Source organism: Cynocephalus volans, chromosome 4 (genome assembly GCF_027409185.1).
Source record: "Cynocephalus volans isolate mCynVol1 chromosome 4, mCynVol1.pri, whole genome shotgun sequence".
NCBI classification, from domain to species: Eukaryota; Metazoa; Chordata; class Mammalia; order Dermoptera; family Cynocephalidae; genus Cynocephalus; species Cynocephalus volans.
Genome location: NC_084463.1, coordinates 119618192 through 119633362, shown reverse-complemented (window position 1 = coordinate 119633362; position 15171 = coordinate 119618192). Strand labels below are relative to the sequence as shown.

General features: G+C 43.1%; 1 protein-coding gene across 3 annotated transcripts in view; it reads right to left on the bottom strand.

Moving 5' to 3' along the window:
- Positions 1 to 15171, bottom strand: part of NAV2 (neuron navigator 2) — a 288936-nt gene that overhangs the window by 228373 nt on the left and 45392 nt on the right. For all 3 annotated transcript variants that reach the window (XM_063095507.1, XM_063095508.1, XM_063095509.1), the window contains exon 4: positions 2386 to 2458. In XM_063095507.1, coding sequence (XP_062951577.1) covers positions 2386 to 2458 — 73 coding nt within the window. The remainder of the gene's footprint in view (positions 1 to 2385; positions 2459 to 15171) is intronic.

The following is a 15171-nucleotide window of genomic DNA, read 5'->3' as shown; positions in this document are numbered from 1 at the left end:
GCTGGCCAAATCTCACAAAAGACTACCCAGGAGCAGCACAGGAGCAAGTATCCGGTCATTAGGGTATGCTGAGACCATCACCCAGCACGATGGCAGCTATGGCTAACCAGCAGGAGGTCGGCAACTTCGCCAGCAGCAGAACTCTGCCTCCTCCGTGCTGCCCCAACCCTGGGAGCTCAGGCACAGGAACCAGGGAAGGGGAAAGGAAAGGAAGCCAAGCCACCAGGGCCCTGTCCCTTTCAAGGTCCTAAAGCCACTTGCACTGGGGGGTGTAGAAGAAAGAAGCTTTGAGTAGAGTTTGAGATTCAAGTTTAAAGAGGAAAAAGACTGAGTCATAAATATGGACACAAAATTGTTCTAATAATTTTTATTAGAACATTGACTAAAGAGTTATGGATTCTTGCCAAGATGTCATAAAACCATTTCAGTTATACCCCAATGAGTTGAGACCTCAACATAGTGGTTACACCGTGGTCTTCTAGACTCAGAGGTGCACGTGGTCATCCCTACATCAGAAAGGGGCAAAGGGCTGAGGGTCTCTTTGCATGACATGCCTCCATGGGCCACACAACACCCAAAACAATGTTCCAGCTAAATCTAATTTCTTTCATCTTTGCTCAGCCTGCCTGGATTTTACCCATATGCTGTCCCAAAAGACATTATGAACATGAACCTGAAATCACACAGACCTGGGTTCAAATACTGACCCTGTCACTCTCCAGGTACATGCCTTGGGCAAGTCACTCATAACCTCTTTAAGCCAAAGTTTCTTCATCTGTAAATGAGACTTATAAACTCTAGCTTCAGTTGTGAGAACTGGAGCTGATACAGATAAAGTCCTAAAAGCACAGTTGGTACTTATTCATTCAACAAGTACTTATTGCATAGACTCTCCATGCCGTAGGATACAAGGAAGAGGGGACAGATGGGGGAACAAACGAGGCAGAAGGCAGGACAGTGGGTGGATGGCCAAGTGGCCAGGTGAGTTGAAGCAGGCCTGCAGAGTCTGAATCTCCTACAGACCTTGCTTCTAAGCGCGACTCTGTAAAAGTCCTTGTTGGTGCTCTGCAGGGGGACACTGGCCTGTCCCTGGGGTCCAATCACTAGCAGAAACTAGAAGAAGCAGGTCCTGACACCTACCAGCATAGCCCAGGGCAGGGGAATCCTCCAAGGATCCTTCTCTCAGAGCTGAGGTTAAGGCTGACCACACTACAGATGCTGCTGAGACCTCTGGAAGCAGTGTGACCATGCCTGCCCAGGGACAGGCCAGCACATCAGAGTTCCCGATCAGGGAATTCCAACAGTCCCACTCAGAGACATGACACCCACGAAGCACTCATTGTGGCCATTTATACCACCCACCCCCAAAACCAAAAGAGTATACAGCTGAGAAACGCAGCCAGGAAAACCAAGCTTTCTCCAGACTGCAGAGCCAAGGCAAGGAACAGGCCCCAAATGGAATCCATCACCTTTGCAAACTCACCTGCTGCATTTGGCTGCTTTCTTCCCCGCTGCTCCCCTCTGCCCCACCCTGACCATCGGAGTCCATGCTAACAAGCACCTTTTCAAAAGGCAACCTTGCTAGGGAAGGGTGGTATCGCTGAAGCCCAAACTGCTTTACCTGTTCTGGGAAAACTGGAGGCAGGTGCAGCCTAATGAGTTTGGGAGGATGCCGGTGACCTATGGCAGCTTTCGAGCTGGCAGCTGCTTGTATTTACAAACAGGAGAGAGAGTGAACGTTTTCAGGTTGAGACCATTGCCTGAGGAGGCGGAGAATTCGGACCAGCCATCTCCAGACAATGCCCAATTTAACAGCAAAACACTAGTGAAGCTAATGTGCTAATTAGCCACCAAATTTAATTAAGAACTAAACAGGATGTAAAAATGTAGTATTGCTCTAATAAATCACACACTTCTTTTCTTTTAGAGGAAAAAAAAAAAAAGTGATGTTTCTTTTAATAAAAGTAAGAGATAAGGATTAAGCATTTTTCCCTGGGAGCTGTACAGTTTAAATATGTTCTTTGATTAAGTGTTCTCTCCCACAGATAAGGCCTGACTTGATAATTAACGGAATCACTAGACAGGTGAATCAAATCAACATTGTTCAAGCAAGCCCTTCTCATACAGGAGCAGCTCCCCCTACTTTGCCCCCGTGCCTTGCAGACGTGGCTGATATGGTTGAGTCTGCATTCCTGGAGTGATTCTCTGAGTTGTCATTAAGTTGGCATCCTCAAGTCTAGGCAAGCATTAAGCTGCCTGAAGGAAAACAAAACCCAAAGAGCCCACCAGCATCCCTCATCTTAACTGTATTAATGTCATCAATTAGGAACCGGTGGGTATTTCTGATGATGAAATGGCAGCTTTATGACAGGCACTTTAACTCACCTTCTGCAGATAGCCCCTGGATGTTTATTCCCTTAGCTGCCAGGAAATTCAAGCAGGCATCTATGTTTTCAATCTAGAGGGAAAAATAACAATATACATTTAATAAACATCCGGCCTCCTCCAAAGCCATGTCTTATTCAGAATAAAGCGCAAACAGAATGCTGAAAAAACGGCCGATGGACAGATGGATGGATGGACATAGGTTAGGACTCTCCTTTGTCTGTACTTGCACAGGAAAAGGTTACCTAATATCCCAACCACACAGTGCCAAAAGTCAAAGCCTTGGATTGCTCATGGTTGCCAAAAATAACCAAGGTAGAATTGAAGCTCTCATCTTGATCACCATCACCAGTGCAATGCTGAAAACTTGAGCAGATGCCACAAAAATGGAGGTGGGGATGAGGTTAGTGGACCCACTCATCCACCAGCAGCTGGGAGAAATTTCCAGCCACCAAAGAGGCAGGCAGTCAAATGTACAAATGCTGAATGGAAGTTTCAGTAGGAATCTGGGCAGTGTTTACTCACAAAATTCTCAGGATAGCAGGCATTGCAGATGACCAGGAACGGCTGCCACCTCCCAAACCCCTCTGTCCTTTGTGCTCTCTGACAGGAAGGGACCCACTAGCCAGAGTCTGGGAGGCCTCCCAGGATTCCAGCGACGATACCTCAGCCAAGGGCAAGCCAATGTCTAGCCCTCACGAAAGAACAATTAGGTCATCCCCAAAGGTCTGATTTGACTTCAGTTGTCAGGGCTAATTATTTTTTGGTTTACAGAAAAATGTTCTGGCTTGATTAATGTCAATGGTGACCATAAGTGAAGAAATTGCTTTTGACTTGCCACAAGAATCACTGAATTTCCCACAATCTGCATCTCACAATGGGGTCCCCACTCTCCACAACCACCTCACGCCACCTGACTTCCCAGGCTCTATCAACATTCTTATGACTTTCAAACCAGTGGAGTTTATTTTGAACTAATAAATGTCTGTCTGACACAGTATTCATGTGACCATTTCTCCCTCTTCATCCCCAAGCAATTTCCTGATGCTCCTTCATAGCCACAGAGAGTGTGAAGCATCTATATTTTAAACAATCTAATTTGAGTAATGACTAGCTGCAAGGCAGTTTTCCTGAAGTTCATGTCCACCTTCCCACTGACATCCAGGATTTTCCTCCTCTACTGCCAGTCTTAACTTCTTCCAAATGCTTTAAATTAAACTATGGGATACCTGAATAAAATTGCACCCATATCATAGAATCTATTCAACTCTCAGCTTGAAGTCAGCCCATCCTTGCATTTTTAGCAAAGGATCTCACCTCCAGCCCACCTTCAAGGGTCTTCATCTGGGACATGTTTTCTCATCTCTAGAAAAAGGGGCAGAATGGAATTTCCTGCAAAGTAAATAAATGCTGACACTATGGGTTATGCCTGACACCACTGCAGAAAATTATTCCTTATACAGATGGAGGAAAGGTGTGATTACTGTTAATCTCTCCTTTCTTCTGTCCAGCTTGAGGGATGTCTGGCAGGGACAACCAGGTACTACCATCTTGGGGGAGGGGGGTAGGGAAGAAAGGAAGAGAATGGCTGGGAGGACCCCATGGACTGTGCTTTGGAGCAATCTGCTTCCATTTGTAAGACCGATAATAGTTATATCTTTAAATGCTATATCATCATACTATGAAACCCTGCTTTTGAGAGAAAGCATTAGTTATCAGTCCTTATTTCTACTGTTGTACACAGTGGTACTATACCAAAACCAGTCAAAAGAATTTATTGCCCCCAAAAAGAGACACTAGTATTTAAATCGTGATAGAATTATAAAATTCCTCTTCTCTCCCTTGTCTCTTCCTAAAATACCATCCTACTTCTTTACTATAATATCTTGCACTTGGCTGAGAAGGAATGCTTTGGCAATTATGTCTCCATGGAAAATGAGAAAAAGAAAAAGCTGACCATAGCTGAATCCCTTGTATTGCAAAATCAAAAATGGTACACTTAATATTTATCCTGGGAAGTGTCACATAGGTGGGCTGACATGGGTAGGTTAAATTCTTCCAACAATAGTCCAGCAGTGTAGCACACACACACACAAAAAAGACATCCACCAACATATTCAAGAAGAGCACTGCTCTGCTATGATACTGTACTTCTATGAACCTTCCCATCAAATCAGCATAAAGTATGCTCACATGTCATAGTTTTATGGAGTATTCAATGCATATTTAAAGTTCATGATAGTGTCTTCTTGCAAGTCTAACCCTGATACATTTCAATTCCACCATCTATTGGGCTTTCTTTTAATGTTAAATCCTATTAAAAGGATGGATAATTACAAGTAGGTAACCTGGAATACTTCGCCTTTGTTAATTTTTTTTAAGTCCTATTATTCTTTTGTAGAATTTCATAATTTAGATCAGTAACTTTCCACTGGCTAGAAAGCAAGGTTGGAGAAAAGGGAACAACTTGGCGATGTCTGGCAACATTCTAGGCTGTTACAATGGGGACGGAAGGGTGCTAATGGCATTCAGTGTTTAGAGGCCAACATGATGCTAAACATCCTGCAATGCACAGGAGAGCCCCCTACAACAAAGAATTCTCCAATCCAAAATGTCAATAGTGCCAAGGTTGAGAAGTTCTGATTTATACCATTTTTTAAATCTTTTAATTCAATCAACATAATTGTGTAGGTGTCTGCTCTGTGCCAGGCACTGAGCTCGACTCTTTTGATGGCATTGGTTTTAGTAAGTGTTACATGATGAAAAAGTGAGGTTAAGGAGGCCAGATTTTTGACCAAGAGTACACAGGTCAATAGCAGAGCTGGGGCTGGGACCCAGGAGGTTCTCCCCACATCACAAATCCTGTATTTACATAATCTTCCTCTTTAAGAGTTCATGGAGCCATTTGACACACACACCCTGATTCTTATCCACTTCAGGGAGAATCCAAGCATAGAAAGAAGGAAAGCATTAGGGTCTTCTTTCATTAGGTGAAAAGACAAGGCCACTGAGAATATTTTTGTTAAAAAATGAGATGAAATAAAGAGAGTAATATCCAGATGGCTGGATTGCACTCCCAGAAGATGTTAAAACTAAAAGTAAAAATTTGATCATCATTTAAAATATCACTCATACAACCATCAAGCGCCTAGAATTTTTACCCTCTACTATGAACTCTCTATGTTCACAGGAGGAGTTCAAAAAACATTCCTCGAGTCTCAGATCCACTCTTTAATAATATTCCATTAAGGTTAAAAATCGCCCCTGACAAGGCAGCCAAGACCCACGTGCTCTCCGTCGGCACCCCAGGAAGAGAGTGAGGCTGAGAAGCAGAATGGGGTCACATGTGTATTCCAGTCTCCCAGACTCATCTGGAATGAGATCAAAAGGGGAGCCTGTTTCTCTGACTCAGGCCCTCTTGTGATTAAATTCACCTTAAGGTTCTCTTCCAAATACCATACAGGTAAACAATCCATCCTCACGGACTGCTGCAGTCGCAAACTCCTACCACATTTCAAGAGGGGAACGGCCCTGGCAGCAGCACCCCACTACTCATTACAGCACAGGGCTGTCCCCACACCTGTCTTTAATGAGGGTCATGGCTCATGCCGGATCTAGATACCAAGCATGAGAGGATCTGGTTAAAGTTGGGCAGCAAAGTGTTGGAAACAGCAAAGTGTGTAAATACGACCAGTGTTGCTCATTAACACGTAGCTGCCAATATAAACTACTTTCCAAAATTAGCTGAAGAAATCTGTGCAAAGTCTGACATTCCAATGTTGCCAAAGGAGGGTGGGGACTGGGTGAGAAGCTACTGTAGTAGTTACCGTAGAGATGGGTCCAACAGCTTTGGGATCAAGTTGTTGGAGTTTTGCAGCATAAACTGGGGCGGAGGTGAGAAGCCCAGAAGAGGGACCACCATGTGCCTTGGGAGACCCTGGGAACAGAAAGGTGCTAGATGAAGAAGGGAGACAGGGAAAAGAGACAGACCAAGACCAGGGTGTACTTCCCTAGAATTCCTTTGGGACCAAATGTGGCCTCCACTTTGTGCAGTCCACGAACATCCAAGACAGAGAGGCTGCAATGAAGCTTTCTCCCAGTCTCAGCAAGGACCTCCATCCCAAAGTTGAATAGTTTCTCAACAGTCTCTGAACTTTAGACTTGCAGGGTAGTTTCCATGAGCTATATATGTTATAGCCTTTGTCTCCCCTACCCAGAAATACATCCCCAACCAGTATAGCCAGATAGAAAGGAAAATCAAAACAAATGCCAAACAACTGGAAAGAGAATATCAGGGGCTAGGAAGCAAATGGAAAATTTTTCATTTCAATCATGATTAAGGCTGGACTGGGTCTCATGATAAAGTAAAATATGCAAACCTCGAAAGCACTGCTGTATATCTCCTTGGTAGCTTAGAGACTGATCAAATACCATCTGTTGTGGCAGTTGTCATGGCAGCATTTTCCTCTGAATACCACTGAAGTTAAGAGCAAAGCACATGAAAATGATTAATGCAAACGAAGACCATCTCTGTGGGCCCTACCGCAGTCCAAGGGAAGATGGTGTTCTGGGCATACCAAGTAAATGGAGCACTTATGAGTTAACAGTTTCTCACCAGGCCCCTTGGAGATCTCCATCCTGGGAGTAGAGGCAAACAGCTGTTGCATTAAAGTCGGGCATGGTCACAGCCATTTTTAAAAAATCATTCAATGCCTAAAATGCCTAGGCAATGGGAGAACCAGACCCCAGACAGAGCTAAGTGAGAATTTGCAAGTTCTGGTGATTTTAAAAGCATAGTGTAGCTTCTTTTTTTAAAAAAAAAAAAAAAAAAAAAATAGATGACCAGTAAGGGGATCTTAACCCTTGACTTAGTGTTGTCAGCACCACGCTCTCCCAAGTGAGCCAACCGGCCATCCCTATATAGGGATCCAAACCTGTGGCCCTGGTGTTATCAGCACCACACTCTCCCAAGTGAGCCACGGCTGGCCCTCAGTGTAGCTTCTTCATGAAGCTCATACATCAGCTCAAACAACTTCTTTCCAGAAGTGTGTGTGACCTTCACGCCTGATATTGCTACTTGCCATCAGAAAGAATCACCATCATCCAATCATTCACCTATTCCTTCACCCATATTTATTGAGCACCTGCTGGTGTCAGGCAATATGCTAGTGCTTGGTATAGAGTGGTAAATAAAACAGCCATTAGCCCTGACCTTATAGAACCTACAATCGAAGGCAGGGAACCGGAATGAATAATGCACAAATAAGTACATGATGACAGGCTGTCACGGTTACTATGAAAGAGAAGAAAGAGCTGGGAAAGAAGACATGAGAGACATGATCTAGCCTGGGTTGGGGGAGGTCAGGCAAGAATTTCTTAAGAAAGAGATGGCATATAGGTCCACAAACAGGGCTTTTTGACTGTTTTGTTTACTGATGTAGTCCCAAGCACCTAGAATAGGACGCGGCACACAATAGGTACCTGGGAATGTTTGTTTACTAAAGCAATGAAGAGAAATTTGAGCTGAGACCTAAAGAGTTGGCCAGGTACCACGAGTGGGCAGAAGAAGAACGTACCAAGCCTGGGGAACCTAAGGCGGAAAGCCTCAATGCAGGATGCAGTATACCATGTTCTGGGAACCCAAAGAAAGTCCCTGTGGCTGGAGCACAGGGGGCAAGGAGAAGAGCAATGAGAGGTCACACCAAGAAGGGGCAGAGGGCTGGCCAAACAGTGCCACATCGGTCACATGGAGGGGATGACGTGTGGAAGGAGAGAAGGCAGGGGTCCTGCTATGTCTTGGGAAGCATTGTCAGTACTGCACCCTGCCCAGTTTCCATGGCCACAGCAGCCAGGCCAAGCTCTTCTGGTCTGAAAGCTTGAGGGTGGGCTATTTTGTGTTAGGAATGGCTCAAACAGTGTCCTCAATGTGGGGCTCCAGTGACTTCCAGGCTGGACACAGAGAAGGGGAGGAATGGGAAGTAAATGCCACCATCTGTGGTCCCATGTGCTAGGGATGTCTGTGTCATATCTAAGAGGTCTCCATGCCCTTCTGATACCCCTCCCTCTGCTCTTTGTAAAAATTAAAATTAAAAAACAGAGAAAAAAAATCCAACTGTGAAACTAAACTGAAGGGCAATATGTACTTTGGGGAAATGCCTCCTAAACGTCTGTATTGCCAGTGTTGTCTTTTTCCTCTCCGTTCCAAGGGGCCACAACATGATACCTGATTACCCAGCTTCTTTTTTTGAAACTGACACTATAGTTTTAATTTTAGAAGGGGACCCCAGAAATGAGGGAAATGTACAGTGGTGCTTCAAATCCTCCTAGGTAGGAGAATACTCGGGAGCATCAGGGCCTGACCATCTGTAATCCACATGGCCGCTGCCTGCCTGGCTAGTGTACAAAACCTGCTTTGTCTAGTGGCACGAGGGGCTCCACACCCCCTGTCTTAGCCTTGGTCATTCAAACATCAACACTCAGTAAGCCAGCTCGAGCGCTCATGGCAGCTTTGCAACGGGAAAGCTTGAGAAAGTGGAAATCAGGGACTGGATGCGGCCTGAGTCTGTTTCTCTTCCTGCTTTGATTGCCCAGCTCCTTCCTTTAATTTGGCAACATAATCCACCATACCATTTATGATATTTATAACTTCAGCTTTCCAAGAAGGTGTCAAGAATTCCTATCTTAAAAAAAACTTTATAGGTATCTCTCTACTTTACAGCATTTACAGCAAATGGCTAAGTCCACAGAGATAAAAAAATTCTCTCTAGAGGAGAAAAAAAAATCAGAAACAAGAATCTCGAATTCCTCCAGTGACTATCCCTCTTCAATTTGTTTCCAACTGCCTAGAATATTTCATTTTCCTATTATTTTCTGACTTCCCAATTCTTCCCCCGAAACAAAGATATAAACCTGGGAGGGGAGTTGTAGCTAAAGTTCTGGAAGTCAGTCTTTGTTCTGGAGGCTCCAATAACAAACCTTTACCAGGGAGCTCTGTTCCCTTCAAGAGCAAGCAGCCACGGGGGGGGGGGGCTCCCCTGGTGATCAGTGTTGTCGGAAAGGCCCAGAGAGGCCTTTGTGTGCATTCAATGGTATCCTACTCTGTATATCCTTTCTCCTATGTAGTTTCAGAGAACACTCCTTGATTTCCTAGCACTCCCTAAAGGGATCGCTCCAAGTCGAGGACACCAAGTTAGGAGCTAGATACAAACACAAAAGGGGAGTGATGAGGGCTAGGGAATGATATTTAGAGGACAATACACAGGCTTTGGGTTCAGACAAATCTGGGTTCAAATCCAGATTCTGCCGCTACTAAATTATGACCTTCAGCAAGTAACCTCAGTAGCCTGATCTGTAAAATGGGCATTATGACACCTACCACACAGGGTGTGGTTGTCATTAGACAAGAGGATATCTATGTGGTGTTTAAAAAGTTCCCAATACCTGGTAGTTTTTGTTACTGTGTTGTAATTTTTGACATGACTGTGACATTCCAAAGCTATGTCTGGGGTTGGCCCCAGCAAAATAGAGAATTAGACAAGCTTATCTGCCTTCCATTTCCTCCTCCAGGGCTTTGCTCTCCAGCCCAGCTGTCCAGGAATCCAGGACCTCTCCATCACCTCATGTCACACCTGCCTCTTGGCAATTCCTCTCTTGAAAAGATGCTGATAAATAAATTCACACCAAGACAAAAGGGCCTGCCATTGGCTTCCCACTTTGCCCACAATTACAAGCTGACAATATCTGATGAAAGAATACGAACTCTGTACTCCTCCACACCTGGATTCTGGCTACCTGACAGACTACCCACAAGACCCTGGGGAAATTATTAACTGCTTCAAGCCTCAGATGCGTCATCTATAACATGGGAATGCTGATATCTATCTCACAGCATTACTGAGAGGATTAGGTCGGTGGACGTATGTCAACGGTCTGGATCTTTACACAGTCAGAGCTTTAAAAAGGCTTATTCTTCATAAAACTTCATAATGTCAGAATTTTAGACACTAGTGGCATTTCCTGAAAGTGAAAAATCATCTCAGAATTGTGAGACACTCTGAGACATGTTAAATTATATGAAACGAGTATAGCCTTTCCACAAATAGGAACTTTGTCATTAGATTCATTACACAATGTATAGTTATACCAAATCTATAAAAGAAGAAAAAGAGTCAAATAGTTTTTTGCAGAAAACTTTGGCTTTACCCACAGAGAAAGATACAAGCTCAGACTCAAACTGGAGCAAGAAAACCCAGACTTTGGGTCCCCCAAACCCATGGCTGCCTCTTGAACCAGCAAGGAAAAATAAGACTATGGACACACCTACTGGAGAATCTCACCCAAGAACTAACTGGAACCTGGCAGCCTCATTTGTTCCTTGAAAAATACTGACTGAGCATCAATCTCTTCCTGGTCCTGCTCTAGGGACAGAAACACAGGCAAACAAGACAGTACAGTCCTTTCCTCAAGAAGCCAATAGCTTCCTGGGCAAGAAGGGACATTAACTAAATAATCACTCTACTAAACATATAGTCACAAATGTGTTAAGAGCTAACTTATACTTATTAACTCACCTACTCAAAGCCTGACACTGACTCACTATGCTCTTTTAAGAAGGTTTGGATTCTTTTTGTATCTTTGCTACATTTACATGCTTAAACCCATAAGCTACCACAGAGAGTTTAAATGCAAAATAAAATAAGACAGCAGATCCTTGATATACAGGAGTATACATGGCCCTAGAGTGCAGTGAATCCTCAATTTTGGAAAGACTCAAACAAGTACATAGAAAGGAATACAGTAATGGGATCTCAGAGGAAGGTCAAGAGTTAGTCTTGCTCACTCGCTTGGTGAGTTCCCTCACACCAGCCTGTGCAACTCAGCCTTGTGGCTCAGCCAATTTGCCAATATCTGTAGCTAATGGTTCTTCTGGGTTGTTCATGAATGGTCAAATCAATGGATTTCAATCCTGCAATTCCAAGGATAGTGAGAGACCTGTCCTGGCAGCATCTATAAGCAGGAAATGAAGCCAAGCAGATACCTTTGAATGCTTTAATATTCAATTCAGAATCCTGCGAGGCTCTGCTCGTACACTCTGATGATGGCTGGAATAAAGGTGACTGCTCTGTTATTTTCTGTTAATGCCCATGGGAAATCTCATCCAAAACTATCATTCTGTTTCCACTCCAATTCCAAATTCTGCTAGCAAGTAGCAGGTGAGTTATATGTCAGGCTCAATACTAGGAACCCCCACATACATTACGTCAATCTATTTTTTAAAAGTTGTTTGTAGGTACGGCTAAAGAGTTGTGTCTGAATTACAGACCACTGGTGATCATTAATATACAACTTGGGAGATACTGCAAGGAATACACAAAATACTTCTTAAAATGAGATCTGGCCAGCAGTTCCAAATTCTAAATCTGTGATCAAGGCAGAGAGCTACATGCCAACCAATCAGAAATTATGGGATTAAAAATAATTAAGAATATTATTAATAATTAAATAATTCTTGACTCTGCTTACTACAATAGCCAGAATATCAGAGGCACTGTCAAAATCCACTGAAAGAGAACAAACTAGACAGGAAGGCCTCTATTATAGGATATCCCTGAGCATTCTTAAGCTACAAAATACCTAATGCACCTATGAAGAAATAGTAACAATTTTTAATTTGTCATGTAATGCTAATATCTGTTACTATTTATGCCCTTGTCAAGTATTCAGCTGAATCAGATACAACTGCCATTTTTGTAGGTTAAAAAAAAAAAAAAAGGTTAAATATGCGCCATATCATATGATTCTATCTATATATGAATATGTCAGGAAGACACTGCCCCCTGCCCCCCAAGGGCTAAAATTAAACTGTTTGGTGATCGTAACAATCGAGCACTTCAGAGTCATTCACAAGGGAAGGAACCAGTAAATTCTGGAACTCAATCAAAACTCTGCAATCCCCTCTTAAAGGGGTCTTACAAGACTATATAAAGGAAAAGATCAAGTTACAAGAAACACCCCATCCAAATGCTAACCTTTAAAGGCCCTTTGCTTTGGTTAGGGTTTCTTCTGTACAATCCCCTTAGAGAAACGGAATGGGACCCAGGGAAGACTTTAATTCCAAGCTGACTCATGTCAAAACCTCCCATTAAGGGTAAGCACTAGTAGACCTTAAAGGGAAACACAGGAAGCATGCCCTTTTCCTCTTGTCTCCATATTCTTCAGGGAAAAGTAGACAGATGAGATTTTGGACAGGTTCTGCTACCCCACCCAACTCTACATAACTGGTACCACATCCTCACCAATGTGGGAAGGCCTCTCACCCATGAAAGCCACTCAATAGGAAAAGTCAACTCATCTCAAAGTGTCACCATTCCTGGAGTCACTACTAAGAGAAGATTTCAATAGTGCACAAGAAAATTAAGGATTTCAGGTGACTAGAGGTGAAGTCTGGTGAACTGTGAATTTCTCAGGGTTCCCTGGCCACCATTGGGCAAGGTACTTAATTTCCCTGAACCTGTTTCCCTTTCAGTAAAATGGAGATAATTATCCCTTTCTTGGAAGTCTTATAGAAGTCTTGCAAGAAACTAATATTTGCACTTACAAATAATGAAGCTTTGGGCTAAATTGTTTTCCATACATTATTACTGCAGCTAATTTTCTCTACAAGATATGGTAGATATTATTACCATCACTTTCCAGATGGGGAAATGGAGGCATAGAGTGTTTAAGTGCCTTCCTAAATCACAGTTATTAAATGATAGAGTTGGAATTTGGACACAATGAAGTGTTTTTTAAGCTGTGAAGCCCTATATAGACATTGGGTTTTAACAACCAAACAGCAAATGCTTTGCTAGAGCTGAGAACGAGAAAAATGACCATTTTGCTTGGTCATTTTTTTCTGCTCCTTGCCTTCAGCAGTGCGGCAAGGCAACCGCTACCAGCAATCAGTCCACCTAAACCAAATCCAGTCTTTACTCAACAGGACAAAGGACAGTTCACAGAGGAGGGAGTGACTTCCTTGTGGAAGATATTTAAATTATTTTACAGTATTTTAAATCTTCAGGAGCAGGAATAATATAAATCAATATAAACCTTTATAGGCATTATTTCCAAATCAAAATGTTTCCCAAACAGGGATCTTTCAAACTACCATATGCCAGTGCTTAGGATTCCTGAGGAAGCTCATGATACTATTAAAAGGATACAGTAGTTTGGGAGTCAAAACCACAAATGTGTGCAGCGGGGAAGGCAGGTAAAAAACGAGTAAAAGGGGCCGGCTCCGTGGCTCACTCGGGAGAGTGCAGCGCTGGGAGCACCCAGGCTGCAGGTTCGGATCCTATATAGGGATGGCCGGCGTGCTCACTGGCTGAGTGTGGTGCAGACCACACCGTGCTGAGGGTTGCGATCCCCTTACCGGTCAAAAAAAAAAAAAAAAAAAAAATGAGTAAAAGAGGCTGGATAGAAGATGACAGGGAATGGTGGAGATTGTGACAAACAGCCCACATCTACCTAAAAGATGCAGCTGCTACCCAGTTTTAGCCAGTTTTTGCCTGTGGAGTGCCAATCCACGGAAGATCAATTTTTGTAAAGTATATTGATTTTCATCTAAATGTTGGCATCGCTCCAATTTTTGTTTTAAAAGGTCTTCTGGGACCTGAACTTAGCTTTTTGGCCACCTTCTCTACCCTCTTCTTAAGTGAGCACAGGGACATTCTTCTACTGATCAGTTCCCAACATGCATAGGCTAATCATGCCTTAACAGAGTGCAAACAGCAACTGCCTGCTAAGTTCCATCTTGTGGAAAAATTAAAAACAAAAAACACACATGCAAAATAACACCCCCTTGACGCTAGGCTGAAACAGAACTCTATGAAGACATATGCAAGGAGGTAGATCCAAGCATGAGGCCCAGAGAGCTTTTATATAAACTACAATCCTCATGGTTATAAATCACCATCCAATTTCTCTTTCAGCTCAAGTTCTGTAGCTAGGCTTCCCCACCCTCCACTCAATCATCCTCAAATTTGTTATGTTCTTTAACCTTATTGATCACTATGTTGCCATTCACAACACCTCAGTCCCAACCTAGGTGTGATGGGAATTTCTTCATTAAATTTTCACTAAGCACATAGCAGGTGCCAGGCAATGTGGGAAGATGGACAGATGCGACCCGTGCCCTTAAAGAAGTTAACATCTAGTGGGAATACAGGCAGTTAAGTACAATGTGCTAAAGGATTATCACCCCAGTATTTCGGTGGAGGAAACCATGGGTCACAAAGTTTTAGAGAGTTGGAAGGAATAGAGAAGGCACTTCCAACTCCCACCAGACCCCGGCCATGTGCACAATTCAGACCCTATCATTTTAGAACATATAGTAGTTGTCAAACAAAAGAATGTCTAAAGCATCCTAGCCTTTCCAAAAGGCAAACAGATTTGCTCATTCAAAATATTTCGTTAAATTTAAACACTTTAGAAATATTAATTTTTAAATTATAAACAACTTTACAAATTAATATATGTTTAAATATATGCTTACACAGTCATATCCCCAAAGAAGCTTTTTTACTTGACACTAAGACAATGTGCCACACTTGGCAAAGTATGGTCACCAGACCAGCAACATCATCACCTGGGAGCTTGTCAAAAATACAAATTCTCTGGTTCCTCCCCATATCTACCAATACCAAATCAGAAACTCTGGGACTGGGGCCCAGCAATCAGTATTCTAACAAGCTTTCCAGGTTCTTCTGATGTTCACTAAAGTTTGAGAAGCATGGCTATAGGAGGCCT